This window comes from Sminthopsis crassicaudata, chromosome 2 (genome assembly GCF_048593235.1).
Source record: "Sminthopsis crassicaudata isolate SCR6 chromosome 2, ASM4859323v1, whole genome shotgun sequence".
NCBI lineage: Eukaryota > Metazoa > Chordata > Mammalia > Dasyuromorphia > Dasyuridae > Sminthopsis > Sminthopsis crassicaudata.
In genome coordinates, this window is record NC_133618.1 from 206,054,385 (window position 1) to 206,077,516 (window position 23,132).

At 34.3% G+C, this 23,132-nt stretch overlaps 1 protein-coding gene across 2 annotated transcripts in view; it reads left to right on the forward strand.

The window, feature by feature from the left end:
• ASAP2 (ArfGAP with SH3 domain, ankyrin repeat and PH domain 2) overlaps positions 1-23,132 on the forward strand; it is a 261,971-nt gene that overhangs the window by 175,794 nt on the left and 63,045 nt on the right. For both annotated transcript variants that reach the window (XM_074288099.1, XM_074288098.1), the window contains exons 10-15: positions 365-468; positions 570-639; positions 6,619-6,706; positions 12,145-12,193; positions 12,279-12,445; positions 15,087-15,220. In XM_074288099.1, the coding sequence (XP_074144200.1) occupies positions 365-468; positions 570-639; positions 6,619-6,706; positions 12,145-12,193; positions 12,279-12,445; positions 15,087-15,220 (612 nt within the window). The remainder of the gene's footprint in view (positions 1-364; positions 469-569; positions 640-6,618; positions 6,707-12,144; positions 12,194-12,278; positions 12,446-15,086; positions 15,221-23,132) is intronic.

Below are 23,132 nucleotides of genomic sequence, written 5' to 3' on the forward strand. Positions count from 1 at the left end.
ACAAGCCTTAGTAAGCTATATTCTTTGACATCTTATGACATTGAGATCAGTACTTGGCCAGGAAGTTTTGCTTGTTATCCCACATCCCCTATTGTGTTGAGCAGTTCTTATAGGTTCTTTTATGTCTCAGAATAAGCTTCTATTTCCTTTTACTAATAAAAAATATAAAATAAAAGTATATCTTTGGTTTGAATTGGTGTATCATGGAGTAAAAGGGAAAAGCATTTGTTTAAAGTCTAATTAAAAATAATTAATTGGGCTTGGGCAAGAACTAAAATCATTGAAGGGATTACAATACATGGTTTCTGAAGTTTCTTTTGGTAATAATTACCTATTAATTTATGATTTCCTCACAATTCTTTAGGATTCGCAAATTCGGCAAAGTACAACCTATAGTTTACACCAACCTCAGGGAAATAAAGAACATGGAACTGAAAGAAATGGTAATCTCTACAAGAAAAGTGATGGGTGAGTCAAGAATTTTGCAAAAATTGAATTTTTGTGATTTTTTTTTTTTTACACTATTTGCATAAACCTGACACTAGTTTTTTGTGTTCTTTTTAAAACAGGATCAGAAAAGTATGGCAAAAAAGGAAATGCTCAGTTAAAAATGGTTTTCTAACAATATCCCATGGTACTGTAAGTACTTCCCCCCCAAAAAAAAAAAATTTCATGCTTTCGCATATTAGCATTTATTTATACTTTTTATGAGGCTGAAATATGTAAAAAAAATTTTAATGTTATAAAACTGAAGGGCAGAATGATTCTCCATAGCTATATAACTCTTGACAAGTCACTTAACTATTCAGTGTTCCAGATAGCTCTGTGTAGAATAGTAATAATAACAACAATTATAAAACCTAATATTTATATAATACCTAGTATAGAGCAGATTCTGTACTAAGTAAGTATTTTATACTATTTTATTTAATTTTTACAAGAACCCTGTGAGGTAAGTGCGATCATTCCCATTTTGTAGATGAAAAAACTGAGGTAAATTATTTTTACGTTATTTGCCCAAAGTCATATAGCTAATAAGTGAGTGAAGCCAGATTTGTTTGATCTTCATTCTTCCTGACTCCAAACCCAGCATCTTATCCACTGTGCCACCTTGATGCCTCAGAATAGCTATAACTCTGCCTTGATAGAATGAGTGTCCTAAATGAGAGTTCCCTAAACCAGTGAAGGCACAGGTACAAGCAACCCCCCCCCCCAAAAAAAAAAAAAAGAAAGAAAGAAAGAAAGAAAGAAAAGGAAAAAAAAGGACTTCATTGTTGAAAAGGTTCATTGGGTTTTGGTTTTGTTCCCATTTTTAGTGTATGATGATATGACGAACTGTAGTTCCCTTTTCTGGTGAAAGGGAAACATGTTGTCCAGTAGATCGATTTTCATGTAGTATTTCATGTTGACTTGCAGAAGAAGCCTAGTAATGGCATCCATAACAGGGTTCATTAGTCAATAAGCCAGAACTTTCTCAGGGTTATATTTCAAGATGATTTTCTGAGGGAACCCATTCATTGAGTTGAGATCACCTATAGAGGATTCTGGTTAGAAACTGGTGGTAGTCCCAAGTTGAATGTATTTTGTTCTTAACTGAGGGATTTTGAGAATTACCAGAGGGGGCCAAATTATCCTGAAGGACCCGAGATGATCATTCCTTGCTTTGCAGTCTACTACTTACACAAATAGTGAGAGAACTATCCATCGCCCCTCTTCCTGACAAGTTTCTGGGCTATGATAATTTTCTCAACATGAGAAACCTCTATTTTGTTCTCAGATTTTGTTCATTTTTTTCATAATTTTTCCTCTGGTTGTTCTGTAGCAAAATGCTCTCTTTGGGGCAGGGAAGAATTTTCTTTAGTTGTCTGAACTATAGGAGAAGAGTACTATGAACAGAATTATTACCAACTTAGGTATCCCAAATAAACTGTTCCCAATCCACATTACATCTTTGTGTTACCTTTTTTGACTTACTACCTGAAGCTGAAACTCCAGTTTTCACACATCACTATCAAAGAAATGACCTCAAAGACCATGTAGCCCAACTTCTATCTGAACAAGAATCCTCTCTATAGCATACCTAACAAATAGTGCTCCAAGCCTTTTATTCAGGGGCTTTATTGAAGGATAGCCCACTGTCTTCAGAAGCAGCCCATTTCACTTTAGAATAGTTCTAGAGATTACAAAATCATTTTGTTTCTGTAGCTAATTCTGTTATTAAATCCTATAGGCAGTTGTGAAGTTAGGAGAGAAGCAGGAATTTTATGTTGTTTTGTACCATAGACAGAATGTCACTGTGTAAGTATGTATTTGTGTATACATTGAAAGAATGAATTTGTATCTTATCGTATCTGTTTATTTGAACTAAAGCTGACTGAATTCTTCAGAGTCTATCAGAATAACAACATGATTTAATTTCATACTTATTTGGGGAGTATTGATTCTTGCTCATTCAACATTTTCATATACTTATGAAGGGAATAATCAAGTTTCTGGATCTTAGTTTAAGCTAATAAATGATTATTCTTTCACAACACAAGTAAAAACAAGGCTCTGAATTATGTGAATATCTGATTATTCTCTTTTTTTTAAGTACGTGAGTTTTTTAGACATCACTGTCCTTTGTTTGGGTTTCCCATCAGAAGATGGTTTGGATTCCATTAAAATTTGATGGGATGCCCCAGTTTCTAGCTTCTCACAAAATGTAACCAAAATCACTAGGAAGCCGAGAACTCAGCTTGTCATACAAGTTGCATATTTAATTAGTGCTTTGTCTTTGGAGAGGAAATGCTCTCTAGGGATTCCCCTACTCTGTGAACATGTTGCCCTTCAGTAGGTTTGGTAGGGAGCTCTGGCTGTGCCTCTAGCAGCTTCTGGATTGAACAGATTGAGGCAGCTATGGCATGCCAAAGATGAGAAAGCAGATTGTGAGTTTTTTGTTATAAAATCTGTCTGACTCCTTCTTTGCCAGGAGAAATGAAGAGGACAATCTGACAATGCCCCTGACAGTCACTGAGTTCCTTTTCTTCCACCTTGGAAAGTGCTGTCTTCCTCAACATTCTACACTTGCTGGCAGTCAGAAACTCACCTCCCACCTCCACTTGCTATTTTATGTAGTCAGACATTACAGGTGGTGACTCAAGTCAGCCAGTGCTGAGGAAAAGTGTCTTTGAGGGCTTGTGTTTTTTCTCTTCGATGTACATGTGTATTACATATTTAATGTTTCCTTCGTGAGTTAATTTGCAATCAGGAAAAAGGACTGTTTTCCAGTACAGCTGTCTAAATAGATACCTAGGAGTAGGATCTGGTACACAGCTGCAAATCAGTTCCTTAAGAGAAGGAATCAGAAACTATATTTGTGATGTTGGGAGTTCTCTCTTGGAAGTTGGCAAGTAACTTAGACTTAAATAATTGGTTTTCATCACCTCCTCCCAACTAGATGAGGGATAATGATATCTACCATTATATATTAAAGCTCAAATTTGGGTTTCCCTCTTGGCTAAGGCTAATAATTTTGTTTTCTCCATGCTGGCAAGAAGTGATCCTTGGCCTCCTTTATAGTTACCATATGACTTTGCCCTTGGGTCAGATAACTCTTATTATTCCCTGTTGTTAGTTTTCCAGAAGTGGGTTAGTGGTAGGTTCAGGAAGATTGTGAAAAGAAATTTGAGCTTTATTTTCAGAAATTTAGAAGTAGGTTGTGAAGGTATAGATTACAATGGTAATTCCTGGCCTTTTTCATGATATTAGTAACAATAAGGAGGCATTTTATTTTTTCTTAAAATTGTCAGGAAAAAAACTCATTGACATTGTATTCTTTTTAAATATGATTCTTGCTGGATCAATGAACGTTTCCTTCTTTGTAATTTCAATCTTAGTTCTATATGACTAGTTTTATCACTTAGAAATAGCTAGATAGGATACTTAAATAGGATAGGGAATCCAATTAGGACTAAGATTAACAGATCTGTTTGGTTTGGAATTATATCCAGAAGTGTTTTTAAAATGTTTTCCCTTTAACATAAATGTTTAATTTAATGAGACTTTTTTCTAGAAACTGAAAAGTTGTTTTGTGAACCAGAAAATGAAGGAATATAGTTTATTAGTTGGAGCTGGAGATTAATTGAAATATTTTATTTAAAATGTTTATATTTTATTTAAAATTTTGAACTAAAATTGAATTTTAAAAATTTAAAATAAATTATTTTTAAATGTAAATATTTGATAAACATCTTTGTGACTATCAGTACAGTGACCCATTGTTGCAGATGTAATCAATACATTTTTTCCCAACTACCAATAATTTATCCATGTTTAGCAAGCTACCACTATTCATTCCCATATTACTATTCCCAATGTGTGTACTATTAGATTATATTTTATGAGTGACCATATGTTCTCCAAGACTAAAAGCCCATCTTTTTTTAACAGTACCATTCTCCTAATGATCTGTAGCAACAATTTATGAAACACTGAATTTTCCAAAGTATAAAAATGCAGATTTACCAAAGATGGTTTGCATGAAGAATTTCCTTAGAATACAATATCTAGGAGAGTTTGATCAGAAGATAGTTAATTGATCATGAGAGGTGAGCAAGGAATAAGAACAGATAGGAAGCCTGAGCAGTGTGCTGATACCCTAGCAGTAGGCAGCTCCCAACATGTTAAATGAATCATCAGCTGAAGATTTATGGGATGATATTAACTCAAATCATACAGGATGTGAGGTACATATGAGTTGTGTTCTGTACCGTAGGAGGGAGTACACATGTGAATGAGGTATATACCTCTAGGATTAGCAAATACCAGCAAGAATTGTGCAGTCTAATATATCTCATAAGCATATAGCCTCTTACAACCTAATAGGGAATAGGAAATTGACAGTTTTCACAGGTATAATACACAATGATAAAGTAATATGGTGATGTAGGATAAGGTTACTTCACTGTAAAATTTTGTGTGAATATTGTCTTATAGAAAAAAAGTATGAATCTGGTCTGAATTTATTTGAGTTCAAAGATCTTCATTGTGACATTTCAAATAATACTTGAAGGTACAAAGAATACCGTTAGGCACTTTACAGAACATTTTTCAAAAAGAAGACTTAGATATAAATTATCTCTGGCAAATTACTTTACTTCCCTGTGAAGGAAGAATATCAGGTTCCTCATCTGTAAAATGGGAGTTGGACTAGATATATTGTAAAGGCCTTCAAGCTTGAAATCCTATTATCTTATAGGAACCTGTCTTAGAGATTAAAAAAAAAAAAAAAAAATGTTGATATCAGCTGAGACAACTCAACACCAGAAGTTCTTACCACTGACCCTGGAGAGTTTATAAAACAGGATCTGGGTGAGATACTCCTGAATCATTTTATGGGAAATAGTGATGTACTTGTATGTGGGAGGAGAAGATCTTACATCTCAAGATGTTCAGATATATTGGTAATGTTGAATTTACCAATATATCTGAACATCTTGAGATGTAAGATAAATCTTCATAAGATTTTCTTATTTTCTTTCATGGAATATGGTGGCCAAAGGTTGTAATCTATTTAAACTTGGCAAAATTTGAAAATTATTTACTTTAGCTTTTTCTTAAAAAAAAAAAAAACAACAACAACAACTAGGAAATGGCTGAAGGGCAGAATAATATGTTTCACTAGAAGAAATCTTAGTTTTACTGTTTTAAAACATTTTTTTTTCCTAAATAAAAGTAAATCCTTCTCCTATTTTCCATTCTGGTGGACTAATTATGATGTTTCATGAAAAGGGAAGAAAATAGCTATTTTTGATGCTTTTCTTTTTTCTTCTTTTTAAATCCTGTAGCTAACGTGTGTGAGTAGATGTGTGAATATAGGGTGTTTTGTTGAAACTTCAGTGACAGAGGTGCTTTGCTTTAAAAGACACCTCTTGAAAGCTTTTTTAGTCTCTAGAAGTATGGATCTGTTATCTGTCATCACTTCAAGAAGAAGAGAAAATTACTTATCTGCCATTTGTGCTGTCTGAAGGCAATAATTATTGCAAAGCGTACTCTTCAGCTTTCTTTCCCTGCTGGGAGTTGGTAGTGTGTTTACATTTATAAATGCATTTTTAATTTAGCCAGAAAAGAGAGTTGAAGGTCTGTGTCAGTCAGTGGCTATTCTATTTCATTAGTAAGTATTTAGATTTAATGACTCTAAAATTGAGCTGCAAAACATTTCAGACTCAGCCAGGTATGGCTGCATCTGCTGAACTGGAATAGATATACTGATTATACTTACTGCTGTTAAAAATGTAGTTATGGTCATATCTATTTAAATCACATAGAAAAAAAAATATGCACTCTTTGCCTTGAATGGAAGATCTTAGATGACAAGAATCCACAGAAAAAGACTCAACATACTTATTATCTTGTGCCTTCTAGACTTAACAGATCCTTGAGACCTAGGATCATGTCCTAACTTTGTATCTTCCTATTGCTTGCTTGATGCCATGTATGTAATAGATGTTTTATTAAACATTTATTAATGGTTTTTGTAATCTAATTTATTCTAAGGATTATTTAGCAAACTAAAAATAATAGGGCATGTCTGCTATTAAAAAATGCTATTTTGTGTTTTCCTTTGTCTTGTCTTAGGCTAACCGTCCTCCTGCGAAGCTCAATCTCTTAACCTGCCAAGTGAAAACAAACCCAGAGGAGAAAAAGTGTTTTGACCTCATATCACGTAAGTTTTTTCCGAGATCCCTGGGGGATGGGGAGAATTGGAAGTTGTTGGGAGGGGAGCTTTTTTTGATATTAGCTTCAAGGGTTCCCTTGTTTTGGGCAACATAGCAATTTCTAGTTGTTTAGTCATGTTCAACTCTTTGTGAACCCATATGGAATTTTCTCAGCAAATATAATGGAGTAGTTTGCAATTTCCTTTTCCAGCTCATTTTAAAGATGAGGAAACAGAGGCAGACAGGTTAACTAATATGAGAGGCTTCATTTGAACACAGGGAAATGAGTTTTCTTGACTCCCAGCCTGGCACTCTATCCACTTGTCACCTATATACTCCAACATTATCAATTCTCCCTATGCAATTTAGGTGGTTGCTATTTAATCAGGACCTAAATTTCAGCTGTGTTGTTGGCACTTAATTAAAATAGCCACAAGACTCATTGTTCCTATAACCTGTAGTAACAATCTGTGATGTTATGAAAAGTATTTGATTCAGATTTGTAAATAACTACAGACAATATAGCCCACCAACTCCTGGTTTTTCAATCAACATGTACTTATCCCTGAAGGTGGGTAAATGGTAGAAGTATAGTATTTTAGTGGTGCATGGTCTCATTAATAGATGGATTTATAGGAAGTACGTCAACATTATTATTATTATTAATTTTCATTACTTCAAACCTAAAACCATCTCTCTCCAATTTCCACTTTCTGCTCCTAGTTCTTTTTGGGGGGTGAAAAGACAGGCTTATCTCTCTTACACAGACATGAAAATACTTGAAGATTTCCTTTCCAAGTTAAATATTTTCAGTTCCTTTAATCAATCTTGGTGTCTCATTTTAAAAAATGTATTTATTCATTTAAACTTTGAATACAAAATAGAAAAAATTATCATGTGAACAGCAATTTTTAATAACATAAGAGGATTCAAAATATATAACAAATTTCCATTTCAAGAAAGCATATATAATAATAGAACACATTGTATTCAGAACTGTCCATCTTTTCTTTGCTTCCTTATAGGTTTTCTTTTGTTCTCTTCTGTACATTTTTAACTTTATTTTTCCCCCTTTTTCCCTCCCTGTTTCCCTCAGGCGGCTACATGTATATTCTTGCACACATACATCCATACACACTTATATATACAAAGGTAATTATAATCATACACATTCATATACATCTTTGTGAGATTGTACTTGATTTATTTGTCCTGTTTCTCTGAAAGTAAATGACATCATCCTTCTTAGGTTCAAGAGTTTCTGAATCCACTATCATTTCCTATATCACAGCAATCTTCCAATCGTATACTACCTAAAACAATATTAATATGGCTGACATATAATATAGATTTCTCTCTTTTGATTAATCTTTTTTAACCTTGACTTTGAGATCAATTATTACTACTCCTACTTTTTTTTTCTAATAAATTCTATTCCTGATCTGTGTTATTGTTTTTGTGTATGTCTCTTGTTTCCTGTATCTACCTCCCCTTCACCCACCCAGTAGCTACTCTACCCAGTAGCTTTGATATTACTTAACTTCTTCCCTTCCAAGGATCCCCCCCCCCATCTTCTTCTTACACCCTTTCCCTCTTTATTCCATTCCCATTAATCTACACATCTTTCCTCTTGCACTTAATCTACACAATCTTCTGTAAACCTACTTTAGTGTATTTTCTCCCCCTTTTATTTCTTTATACATGTTGGAAAGTTTTATATGCTTCTACCTATATTTGTTTCTAAGCTCATTCCCAGTGCGAGTAGGTTTTCAGAACTACCAGCCTCCTCCCTATCTAATTTTTCTGTCAGTTCTTATTCCCGTACCTCATTCTCACATTCATACATATAACGTAATTACTCTAATAATAATGTAATTATTTTTTCCTCTATCACATTTTACTCAGCTCTACCCCAGATTTTCTTTTGAACTATCCAATTACTAATAACAATCTTAGACATGTGGTTTACATTTACACATATAAAACATAAGCAGTTTGTCCTTATTGAATCCCTTGAAATTAGTCTTTGATGTTTACTATCTAGCATGTCAAATTTTTTACTGAGTTTTAAGTTTTTTGCTGTTATTTTGTTGTTTTATTGTGTTACAACAAAATCCTGAAATCTAATAGTTTCTCTGAATATTTATTTTTTCCATTCGGATTATACTTAATTTTGCAGGATATAATTATCTTCAACCCTATTTCTTGTGGTGCTTGATTTTATTATTCCAAGACCTGTGATCTTTTATTATAGCCTCTGATAAGTCTTTTATGATTCTAATTGTGGCTCCAGTGTATTTGAATGGGGAGTTGTTTGTGTTTGTGTTGTTTTGGTTGGATTTGTTTTTTTGTTTTGATTTTGGTTGCTTGTCAATTTTCTCTTTGATCTAGAGATTTTGAAATTTAGCAGTGGTATTCTTATAGACTTTTCTTGTAGAATCTTTTGCAGGTGATGATCAGTAGTTTGTTTTGTTTGTTTGTTGTTTTTCTAGTTCTATTTTCCCCTCTTGTTCTAATACTTCAGGAAGATTTTCTTTTATTATTTCTTGTATTATTATATCAAGATTCTTTTTTTTTTTTTTTTTTTTTTTTTTGGTCATAATGTTCAGTTAGTCCAATTATCCTTATGTTTTCTCTTCTTGATCTGTTCTCCAAATCTGTTTTTCTTATGTGATGGCCTTATATTCTCTTCTATTTTTTCGTTCTTTATGTTGTTTTTATTATTTCTTGGTCTCGTATTCAGTGATTTCCCCTTGCCTAATTCTAATTTTCAAAGATTCATTTTTCCCTAAAACTCTTGGTTTCCTTTTTAGTTGGTTGACTTTCTTTTCATAATCTTATTTTTCTTGGATTGTATTTTTTTTAATTTGTTCTCAATTTCTCTCATTTTGAATGGGATTTTTCATATTTCACTATAAATTTTTCTTTTCCTTTCTCTCTTTCTTCCTGACTTTCTTTCTCTCTGACTTCCACAAAAACTTTACTGTTCTGGACCAGATAAAACGATGGAGACAGGCAGAAATATAAGAAGCTCTCTGGAATGTGAAAAGGATTATAAAACTTATTTTCTCAAGAGCTCTTCTCTGCCTCAAGATTTTAAGATGGGATCCAAATTTCAATTTAGAAGTTTCTTTTGTATCTCCATCTTGTATCCCTTCATTCCTCTACTCAATGTTTTTCTTACTTCTCTAAAAGTTTTGATCCTGTTAACTTAGAGAATTAGAAAGGAACTTAAAGCTCGCCTAATTCAACTTCTTTATTTTATATATGAGGAAACCAAAACACAGGAAAGGAAAATGACTTGGCGAAGTTCACATAGCTAGTTAGCATCAAAGCTGGACCAGACTTTCTATGTAGGTCCCTCCTAGCTATCAGCTCTTGGTTGACTGTCTAATTTTGATTATCCTTATTTTCATGTATCATACAAAGGTTGTCCTCATTTTTATGTAGTATGCATAGGAAATATTTGATCATTAATTGAGGTTGCATTTGGAGTTCCTGCCATATAGACGTTTTTTGCACATGACATAAGTTATAAAGTTTATGGATTTATAAAAAAGTAAAACTGCTTTTTTTTTTTTTATCCTGAGGAAACAATTTCAAGACCCCATCACATCTTTGGAGATTTTTTTTTTCCCTAATCTTTCCCCTTCTTCTTTAAGATCATTTATGTAGTAATATTCCTTATAGTTGTACTGAGTCCTTTTCTGCATAGTAATGTATCTTGCAAGGCATAGAGAAGGAAAAATCTTTCTCCTCCCATAGTGAATTTTCCCCTTCAAACAAGGGAAAGCTTAATTTGAAATGAAAATTTCTCAGCTCAGGATGGATGGTTTCTAATTTAGATTCCCAAGATACGGTCTAGTCTTCCAATAAGATTGAGTATACAGAAGTGTTTGTCAGTTTAATTTGTCTTGATACATAGTAGTGTCATGTAGGCATACTTCAATAACTGAGGGGCTCACAGACCTGGAAAGAATTTAAAGCATTTATAAAAATTCAGAAATTTAGGCCAGAAAAATATGGTTCGTTATTGCTGAGTTTGAACTACAAATATGCCTTAATCATACAACATTTTTATCCTTTTATTATTTTTTTAAAACTTTTTTGGCCCAGAACTTTCAATTCATTAGTATAGAAACTTCCTGGTGAAGAATACTCCACTGTCAGTTCTGCTCAATTGATCGATCAATAAGCATTTATTAAGTTCTTAGCAGATACTCTGCTAAGCACTGGGGCTACAAGTGCAAAAAAAGATAGTCCTTGCCCAAGGGAGCTTACAGTTTCGTAGGGGAAGACAATTCATGCAAGAAAGCTGGACTTTTTTTACCTTATTTTAGATGGTTTGTGGGTTATGTGTTCAATAGGTCAAATGTCATAATGTGACAGGCAGGACTTAAATCCAGATTTTCCTTAATTGATACTGTATCTCATTTATATACTTAATTACTTAAAATATGTAATGGAGATATAGAAGGGGGGGGGGTGTAATTTCAGGAATCTCCAGGATTGGAAGTAAATTGGAAAACTTAGGAAGTCAGGACACCTGAATCCCAGACGTGGCTCCCACATAACCTAGCTTTATAATGTGGGGTGTGCCGCATCATTTTTGTCACTTCTTCGTGACTCAGTGACCTTATCTGTGAATAGGAAAATACTACCTCCCTTATCTTACCAGGAGCATATGTAAGCATAAAGTAAGATAATATTTGGGCAAATAATTTGAGCCATGTAAAATCCCATTGTACAAATGGTGCCAATTTTCTCTAGTTGCTGACAGCCTCTAGAACTCCCCCATACCATCCTGCATTCAACTATTTCACTTCCTCTACTTTTAGGATTTGGCAATATCTCTGCCTCTCCCTGTCTCTATGTCTCTGTAATTCTTTCTGTCTTTCCTCCTCCCCTTTCTGTCCCCTCTCTTTTTCTCTGACTCTCTCTTTGTTTTGTCTCCCCACTCTTTCTGTCTCCTCTGCCTCCTTTTGTCTCACACACACACAAATTTATCTTTTCTCTTTCACTCTCCTCTATGTCTCTCTGTCTCTCTTTTACTCTCATCCTCTCCTTCTTTCTGTCTCTCTCTCCCTCTCTTTCCCTCCTTCCTTTCCTCTTTCTTTCCCTCTTCCTTCCTTACTTATGATAATGGCATAGTATAAGCTCATTTTCGGTGAAGATTGTCCTTTGTGTATAGCTTGATTCTTTGGAAGCAGCATCTATACACTTGAGTAGAACACTGCGGGTTGGTTCATTTACATTATAAAAGTGCAATTATTACTAGACTGGGGTAGAAATTTGAAGGATATAAAAAAATATGATGTTATACAAATCATTAATTTTCCTGTAGAGAACTAAAATTATCTCAAGGTTAATTATAGACTGTTTTCTTTTGTAATTACCCATGGATGCAGTATTTGGCTGTTCAATATATGAAATCTCTTTTGCACAGATGATAGAACGTACCATTTCCAAGCAGAAGATGAACAGGAGTGTCAAATGTAAGTTATCTGGGGCTGTGGTCAGGTTGTGGAGGGAATTATAAATTGTTCTTGTAATACATGTAGCCTTTATCATCGTCTTTAGATGGATGTCTGTGCTACAGAATAGCAAGGAAGAAGCTTTAAATAATGCATTTAAAGGTGATGACAACACTGGAGAAAATAACATTGTCCAGGAGCTGACAAAGGAGATAATATCAGAGATCCAGAGGATGACTGGAAATGATGTCTGTTGTGACTGTGGAGCACCAGGTAAGTACTTATTTTGTAGTTGTCTTTAATTTTCATTTTAAGATCAAAGCATACTTTTTCTACTTTCTTTATTTTTCTTGGGTTTTAATTTTGGTCTATGTTTTATTTTACACCATGCTAATAAGGAAATATGTTTTGCATGACTACACAAGTATAACATATCAAATTGTTTGCCTTCTCAGTGAGAGAGGTGGGGAGAGGGGAATAATTTGGAACTCAATTTTTAAAATGCTGAAAATTGTTTTAATATCTAATTGGGGGAAATAAAATACTAAAAGTAAAAAGAAATTTCCTTTTAGTTTAGTGACTCAATTTTTATATGGATAGAATATCTCTATTATACAAAAATAACTCATGAGCTTCATGTAGACCACTTACTTTTGCTTTTACCAGAGTAGGATGGGAGATATTTTCTCAGCCAAAATACAGATACACACAGCATGGGAATCATAGAATGTGAATTTGAGCAGTCCCTTGTGATAGAATGTCAGAGCTGGATGGACCTTTAATTCATAGATGCATCCACTTCCAGTATTGTTGTAAGGATTGAATAAGATAATAATTGTAAAGTGCTTAACACAATGCCTAGCATATAGAAAGTGCTATATAAATGTTAAGTATTATTATTTCATAATTAGCAGAGTTAATATTGGAACTTAGATTCTCTGACTCAGACTGGTGCTCTTCCTGTTATGCCATATTATATTTGTTTTGCTTGACTCTGCTTATTTGTTAAAAGATTTTTTTTCTGGGGGGCGGATTTAGGGCTTGGGTGGAACAAAAGTAATATTATAGATATGTGTCTCTTCCTCAAAAAAAAAAAATTAGTGGCCCTTGATAGTTTTCAAAAAATGTACAGAAAAGAATAGAAGGAAGGTCAGAAGGATGGGATGCACAAACAGAACAGCTTTGAGAGTAAGTTACTAAATATATATATACACACACATAATTTTTAAAAAATCTATATAGGGTCAACATTTCATATACAATCCTTATTATATGTTTTACTATAGAAATACCAAAGAGGTTTTTTTGTGCTAACTTCAGAATTTTTTTCAAAAAGAAAAATGCATTAATATCTATATGTGTGTGTGTGTGTATGTGTGTGTGTGTGTGTGTGTGTACATACTTATATAGAGATAGATTTTTTTTTTTTTTTTTTAAGGAAATTTTCCAATAGGTTAATCTAAGGAAATCAAAAGGGATTTGAAGTAAGAGATATGAATGTGAATCTGGCTCTACTTTTTACTACTACCTAGTTGTATGACCCTTCAGAAAATATCATCTATCTGTCCAGATTTAATTATCCTCATCTTTAAAAGTAGGGGGTTGGATTTGATAGCTTTTTTCAGGTCCCTTCAAGTCCTTTAGGTATGACTTTACAATTTTACATTAATGAGGGAATCATTAGCAAACTCCAGAATCCTATTCCCAAAGTCTCTGTTGTCAAGGAATTAGAGATTTAGAAGAGATCTCAGAGGTTAATCCCTTCATTTTAAGGTGAGGACCCTGAGGTAATTTGAGATGTTTGGATTGAGTTTTGAATCTTTTTCCTCTAACTTTCAGTCCTTTACTTGCCTGGCACCTAGCAGAAGTTTAGTAAATCCATCATGGATTGATATTTTGTTTGCTTTGGTGTGTCCTTGTTTATTAGGGTTCATAAGTGGGGAAGGTATTTACTATTTGCCAAAACTAGATCATTTGGAAAGAGTAGTTGTTTTTGGACACTTTCTTCCCCTACCCCACGTACAAGTATGCCTTTTTTTATAAAGAAGATACATTCCTGAAAAGTTGCCTGTACGTCATATAGTTGTATACTTTTTAAAGCATGTTCAAGGCTCTTGTCATTTTTATTCTATTTTTGCAATCCTAACAATCTATTGCTTTATGCTTATAATAATTCTGTAAAGCTCTTTGAATATATTCAAAGAATCACAAACCTTTAAAAAACTGGAAATAAGCTCTTCAGGTAGCTGAGACAATGATTATTATGCTAATAATGATCAAAATTGGTGATAATTGATGTTTATATATCAACTTAAAATTTGAAAAGTATTTTGCATATATTATCTAATTGACTTTACTTCATTCCCATTTGCCAATTTCTAACTGTGATATACTTTCTCATAAATATGATGCAGAGGAGAAAAAGAATGTCTGATATGTATATATATATGTATGTGTGTGTATTTATGTACATATCTGTATATATTTCTGTATTAAAACCTTAAGAAGATTTTGAGTCTGATGTTTTAATATTTACTTCTGAAGGAAAATAAAGAGAATGCCACCTACCCTAACTGCAGATTTTTTAAAAGAATATCACATGACTCAAGTGAGATATTATATATGGAAATGTTTTATAAATAGTTAAGTCCCATAAAAAATGTAGAGTTGTATAAGTGTAGCTTGTTGTTGATTTGTAAATTCAGGTGAATGAAAGCCCTCTGTATTCACAGGATCATGACTTATAGATTTAGATCTTAAAGGGGATTGAAACAAATTGGAGTGCACTAGGCTTAATAATTACATAATAGATCACCTGAATAGGGAATAGGTAAGCATGATCCTTGCCCACAAGGCACTTATACTCTTTCCTTACTTATATCACATAGTTAACCTCGTACGTTTTATTTTGCAGATCCAACTTGGCTGTCAACAAATCTGGGCATTCTGACGTGCATTGAGTGTTCTGGGATTCATCGAGAGCTGGGCGTTCACTACTCCAGGATGCAGTCCCTCACGCTGGATGTGTTAGGAACCTCTGAGCTTCTGGTAACTAACAGGTCTTTGATTTCAGAGAGGAAAATGTGTTAGGCTTGGATATTTAAATGTTCTTCCATTCCTCAGAATTTCATGAGGCAGCTTTGAGTCATTTATTAATATTTTTTAAGTCCTTTATTTTTACCAACTCTCATTTTCATGCTGACACTTGTGACAGATATTATATTAAAGCTTATTCTCTTAAATAAGAAGTCTACTGTAATCCAGAGTCCATTTTTTAAGAAGAAAGTTACAGAGGCTAATTATGGAAAGGGCAGGATTATGCAGAACTCTGGGCATTTGGAATCACAATATTAAAGCAGAAAATGAGCTGGAGAGATAATTTAGTCAGTAAGTAGCAGGTCTTCCTACTGGTCAAACTGCCTCCACACCTGAAAGGTAAAGTTATTTGTGTAATGGAATGAAGCTGGTAAACCAGGGCTTCTGAGTCTTTTGACTCAAAGTCCGAGTTAATTAAGACTCAAAAAACTTAAATTTTTATTAGGCAAATCTGTCCAGCTGACTTTCATTCAGTTATGGTATGTTGGAATTTAGAGGCTTTAATACCTCTCCCAGCCACTCTTTGGCTAGATGCCTAGATTTGCTATTTTTTGGTTGACGAAACTGAACCTCAGAGAAACTACATGACTTTCCCAAAATTACATAGTAATTTATAGATTAAAAAACTCAAGTCAAGGTCATTTGACTCAAAATCCTGGTTTCTTTCCTCTCTGTATTTCTACCTTCTATGATTGAATATTAACTATAACTTATTTTTAATGTTTAAGTTGCCTGATTCATTCTTGGTTCTGAGAATACTACATGCTTGATGATGATGATGATGATGACAGTTAGCTTTTATATAATTTAGTCTTTAAATTTTTCAAAATACTTTACAAATATTACCTCATTTCATCCTCACAACAATTCTGTAAGGTAGGTACTGTTATTATCCACCATGTTATAAATGTGGAAACTGAGACTGAGACTGGTTAAATGACTTGCCCAGAGTCACACAGCTATTTTAAAATTTGAAGTCTTTCTGATTCAGATTCAGCCCCTCATCCAAGCTTCACCTTGCTACCTCAATGTTCCTCTTGTGATAAGCAGTACTTCAATTGCTATGGCTTTTCAACCTCTGTAATGACCAGATTATAGTTTATTCAGATGACTAATTAAAAGCAGACTTATAGAGACAAGTGCCACAGTGGATATACCTGGAATCAGGAAAACCTGAGTTGGAATGTTGTCATGCACTTACTAGCTAGACGAGTGCTTTATTTCCCTGTGTTTCACTTTTCTCATTTATAAGGATGGGGATAATAATAATTCTTTTTTTTTTTAATAGATTGATAAATGAACAAATGAATGAACAGTTAAGTAGAAAAATAAATCACTAACTTTATATTGTACTTTAATATTTCTAAAGTATTTTGCAAATATTAACTGAATTTATCTTCTCAATCACTCTAGGATATATATATATATATATATATATATATATATATACTTCATAGATAAGAAAATTGAAGCTGGAAAAGGTTGAGTGATTTGCACAAGATCACACAGCTCCTACATATTTGAAACCAAACTCAAACTTGGGTCTTCCCAACTCTAGGCCTAGCATTCATTTTATTATATCACCTAGCTTATCCCCAAGCAAGAGAGCACTGGACTTGGAATTAGGAAGATCTGAGTTCAAAAACCTTACATAATTAGTAGCTATATGATCCTGAGCAAGTCATTTGGTTTCTAACTTTTTTTTTTTGACAGTATCTATGCATAGATAATTTTTTACATTATCCCTTGCACTCACTTCTGTTCCGAATTTTCCCTTCCTTCCCTCTACCCTCTCCCCTAGATGCCAGACAGTCCCATACATGTTAAATATGTTATAGTATATGTTATAGTATAGCCTAGATACAGTATATGTGTGCAGAACCGAATTTCTTGTTGCACAGGAAGATTTGGATTCAGAAGGAAAAAATAACCTGGGAAGAAAAACAAAAATGCAAACAGTTTACACTCATTTCCCAGTGTTCCTTCTAAGGGTTGTTGGTAAGATCCAGTGACTTAACATTTGTAAAGTGCACTGCAGAACAAAATGCTGTATAAGAACTGATAGTCATTATTATATTATTATTATTACTTAAGCTGTTTCTTTAGATTGCCTTGCTAATGAGATTCAATGAACTGCTTTCAAAAAATTAGACTGGATGACTTTGTTGATACTAGTATACATGATTTTTTTTTTCCTTTCAGGCTATAAATATTAAGTGGATATTGATTTTCATTGATTTTAATGTCAAGATTAATTGACCTGAAAGGAAAGAATTTACTGAGGCAAAGCTGAAGTCAATAATATCCTCATGGGACAATAAATCTTGTTGTCAAGATAGTAAAGCCAAAGTGCACATATGCAAAGTACATTTTCATCTGCCCTGTGGAATTTCTAGTATGCTTCAGGATTACCTTCATAGCCTAGAAGCTGCAGGAGGGGAAAGGAATAAAAAGAAAAAGAATGAGTTAAATGTTTGGTAAAACTTTTAAGCTCCTCCCATTGAGCCTATAAATGTGCCTGATTGATTGAAGTGGAAAACTTCTTATTAGATTTGGTCCCATGTATGTAGTATGTAGTTTCTTTCATTTTATGAAAATTATTAATTATGTAAAATAATAATAAAAATAGGTCACAATTATGTATCACTTTAAGGTTTACATAAACAGATGTTTTACAAATATTACTGAGAAAACAGGCACACAGGTGTTACATGAGTCTACAATAGAATTCAGTTCTTTGAGACTCCAAGTTCCACACTCTATCCATTATAGGACCTAGCTGCTTCTAGCAATAACTTAACATTTTACATGTTATAGATAAATATGGATTACAGCTAGATGGGACAGGGAGGGCAGCTAAGTGGTATAGTAGATGAAAGTACTAGCCCTGGAATCAAGAAATACTATTTTTTATAGTATTTTATTTTTCCAAATACATGCAAAGATAGTTTTCAACATTCACCTTTGCAAACTTTGTTCCACAATTTTTTCCCCTCTCTTCCTCCTTCCCCCATCCCCAAGACAGCAAACAATATGATATAGGTTAAACCTGTGCAGTTGTTCTATACATTTCTATATGCATCGTGCTGCACAAGAAAAATTAGATAAGGGGAAAAAACAAGCAAAGAATAAACCCCCCCCCCAAAAAAAAGGTGAAAATACTGTGTACAAAAAGGAAGAGGAAAGATACCCAACCCAAAGTAGTCCTAAAGCAGTGTGGTAGATGAGAAAAAAAACTTCAGAGACCCTGAAATCCATGGTCTTACTCTCTAATCAAAAGGCCAAGAGAATATGATGAGATATGAGGTCCAAGCAGATTCAGTGTCATAGATAATAAGATTTTTCAGGGATCAATTTATTTCCTGGGGAAAGAAGGAATGATGGAGGAAAATCCAAAAACAGTATGGGTGATAGGAAGCGAGTGCAATTTACCTGAAAGTGCAATTCCTGAAACTATGCAAGGAATTGAGAGATTTTGAGATAATTCTTTGAAGGAGAGGGAAATAAAATTCAGCATTTAAGATAGAGCCTGACCAATCTCTTTGACTACTTATTTAACTTATACAAATTCCCCTTCCCATTCAGTCCTCTGCCCCCATCTTTTCCCCACCCTTCCAACCTCTTGGCTGTCCATTTATGACATAAGATATAACTAGATTCCTGTTTCATAGAAAACATAATTAAAATAAAACTTTCAGCTCCACAAAGCCATATATATATATATATATATATATATATATATGTATATATATATATATATATATATATATATATATATATATCATCCCATTAGAGCTTCACAATAGTTGAGGTAGCTGACACAGGTCTTAAAATTACCTTTTTTAAAGATGCAGAGCTGAGGTTAAGAAAAGTTCATTGAGTTGCTAGATACCACACAGCTAATAATATCATAATCAGACTTCCAGTCCAGTTTTTCCTGATTCTAATTCTGGTATATTTATCTATCATAATAAATTTTTAAATAACTTTAGAGATCCTTTAGTTCAGCCTGACTTCCCACAAAGGGAAGCAGATTTAAAGTGATTTGCCCACTTAATAGTAAAGCCACAATTTAAACAAAGTTTCCTGAGTCCAGTGGAAAAGCAACCTAACTATGACCACTCTTAAATTCACATCCTTTTACATACAATTGGGCAAAATGCTCCTTTGGGGGGAAAAGGAATGGACTATTTCTGATTTGAAAGAAAAATGAGATTGCTTGTAATTCCTTAAAATCTCATTTAGTTTTTTCTCCTCTATGGATCATACAGAAATTCAACCAGCAGTCAGCTCAACTATTATAAAGGGGGAAATTAGCAGAGGCTGGCTAATTAGAATCTGCAAATAATTCCCAAATCTAATTTCCATCATTGTCTAAGCCTCTTTCCCAATTTTATGTCCTGCTGGATCAGCTCAAAAAGGAACAAAGTGGATTCGGGTACAGCTCGGTGTCACAGTGCTGAACATAGAGTCAGGAAAATTCAAAATTCAAATCCAACCTCAGATATTTACTAGCTTTGTGATCATGGGCCAATCATTTAACTTCTGGGTTTTTGTGGTCCTTGTTGTTTGTTGGGGGTAGGATTTTGTGTTTGGGGGGAGTTTTTTGTTTTGGTTTAGTTTTTAATTTTCAAGACAATTGTAATTAAGTGCCTTGCTCTGGGTCACACAGCAATAGGTCTTAAGGTTGGATTTGAATTCAGGTCTTCCTCACTATAGAGCAGTGCTCTATCCAGTGTGCCACGTAGCTGCCCCATAACCTCTGTTTTTAACTCATTTCCTCATCTCCAAAATGAGGTAATAATAGCCTCTGTTTCCCACAGTCATCAATAAATTTTGAATGAGATAATATTTATAAAGCACGTTGCAAACCTTTTAAGCAAGTGAATTATATCTGGAATTTCTGCTGGAAGTAAAACCTAGCCCACCAGAGTAAAGCACAAAGATTTTGGCACATTACGTTGTGTCCACCATTGGGACTTGAACAAAACACTATTCTAGTCAATTCATGCTTTTTGTGTTGTGTGAAATCAACTCCGGACATGTTTGTTATACAGAGATGGCGTTGAAGTTATTGTGTCTAAGGCACCATGAGGATACATGCTATAAAATTTGTTCCTGTTGCTCTTCCTCACCTGGATTTCTTACTTGCTTACTTCTAGAAGGGGCGAATTCATCTGTGTGGGTGCTTCTGTTGCAAAAGCAGATAGCAGTGCACAGTAGGACTTGGAGGGTCACCCCTTTCACTTTGTAGATGAGGAAACTGAGTTTCAAGGAACTGAGGCACCCATAATCCCAGAGATTGGGAGCTACTGAGCCAGCATTTGAACCCATATACCCTGAATCCAAATACAGCGCTCTTTCTACCACCCTTGCCTAAGTAAGTTTTTATGAATTAGGATTATCACATAAAATTTGTTAATTGTGGCCAGTCTTCTGATGATAAATCTCTCTCCAAAATTAGCTAGACTGGTACCTGGGCTCCAGCAGATATGCATCATATTTCTGGGTCCATATTTGAAGTTCTTTTGGTTTTTTAGTCATAACCCCAGCTTGCCCCTGCTGGTCTAGCCTTCCAGAATCCAGACTGGGTGTTGCTTCGGAGGGAAGTATCAGAAGTGGGAGAAGGAGTGGTTATAGGACCAAATCTCCTGTTTCATTTGTCCACTGTGTATCCTTAGACTGCTTCACAGGATTGTTATGAGAAAAATGCTTTGTTAATCTTTGAAATACTATAGAAATGACAGCTATGTTTTGAAGATGTATATATTCAAATGAGTGTTTATTGCATTGAGTTAAACTCTTTTATTATTCATCCACCTATTTACCATATTCCACATTAAAAATGACCGTATTGATATAATTCCTATGACATTCCACAGCCACCCCCTAAAAAAAGAAGATAAGATTGGGTGTTTACTTATAGAGAAACAGCATTGCATATTGAGTACAGGGCAAGTCCTGGAGCGAGGAGTACATGGGCAGAGGTCCAGCCTCTGACATAATACGTAGCTATGCAATAGTGGCCAAGTCATTTAACTAATAATAATCTCTTGTGCCCCAGGGTAACTCTCTAAAACTATAAGTTACAGTTGAGTTGCTGGCATACATTAGTTGAGGTGGTTTCCATGTCAGGTAGTCCCCTGTACTGATGAAATCCCAAGCCTGGACAAATATATAGATGTCTTTGAAGATTGTAAGGTTTTTGTTTGTTTAGAGTCAGATGACTAAAAGGGATTTCACTAAATCACTTAGTATATAACTCAGGTCAGCTGTGTTTCTCCTATTCCAAAAACAGTAACATATGAAATGAGATGAATGATGTTTGGGGACCTGATGTAGGGGACCTATCAACAAAATGCTGCAAGATGATGCTTAAGGTCACAGGAAGTGATAATACCAAGCATTCTGCAATTGTTAATTAAACTTTCCTGAATCCCCTAATGAGCACAATAAGTCTGGTCAGTAGTAAATGACTTAGCTAAATGAGCAAAATTAAGTCTGGTCAGTAATAAATGACTTAGCTAAGATCAGCATCATAGGAAGAAAGCACAGGAGTTGGGTTTTTTAAGTTGTCTTACTAAATCCTTAGAGCATTTACCATTTTTAGTGAAACTTGCCAGGATTATTACAGTCATCATAAATGGGATTAGGGGAACCATTGAGAAGGCATCAGGCCCACAAACAGGGCCTCTTTCTTTGATTGCTTTTTTCCATTTCTGGTTGGCAATACATCCCTAAATAAACAGATGTACCACCTTTGTTTGCCCATCTGTTCTCACCATATTCCTCATTTTTAATTTTCTTGACTTTAATCTCTTAGGTTTTTTTCCCCCCTGGTCTGGGTTCAAAAAAAAAAAAAAATTGGTAGAATTAATTATGTTGTAGTCATCTCCATTTTATTTAGGAAATTATGTTGTTGTTAATTGAATTTATTTCAGGCATTCAATCAGATAGCAATTTTCTTATCCTCTTGCTGTTAGAACCACTAATAATAATTATATTAACAAGAAAAGATAACATTTATATAGCACTTAAACTGTGTGCTAGTTGCCTTACAAATATTGCTTCAATGATCTTCACTACAACTTCCATTGATAATGAGAACAAAAAGATGAATGAATGAAAGTCCATTTAGTGCCCCCCCAAATTTTTTTTTTGGTCAGTGATTTATAGGATAATCAATTTCAAGATAGAAAGGTCCTTTGAGAGTATCAATCCAACCTTCCCCTTTTATTTTTTTCAATAAGAGAACCGAGGTCAGTCATGTGGCGAGCAACAGACCTGGGATTTGTAGCACAGATCTTATTGATACCAAATCTTGTGAGTCTTTCTCCCACAGCATGAAGCCTTGTCAGTAACCTTCTCTAGGAAAACTTTGTAAGTACTACCACCGAATAAGCTCACTATGAGCTGTGAGCAATGAGTACTAAACTATGAATTGTCTGCCTGGCCAGCTGAAGGCCAAGGAAGAACAAAGAACATGGAGAACAAATCCCTAGAATATCCACGAGTTGCTTTGTTCCTGTTCCAATTATTTTACAAATTGTAGCAGTCATTTAACCCACCACTGAAATGAAGCTGCCCTGGGGGTACATGAAAAAGCCATTGCTTAGCCTAGTACTGAAATCCTACTAGACACTTCAGAACAGGAAACTAGGAGAGTATCACTCCTAATCAGAATGCAAGGACATTTTAAATAATGGGACCACAGAGGATAAGCAGCTCATAGAACAAACTGTCTTTAGGCCTAGATATGAGAGAAGGAGAAAGAGGAGGTCAGGAAGCGGGAGAGACCTGGTGTCTGTATTCTAAATGAATTGCTAGTGATTTCCTGATGATTATTGATTTTGCCTTTTTTAAA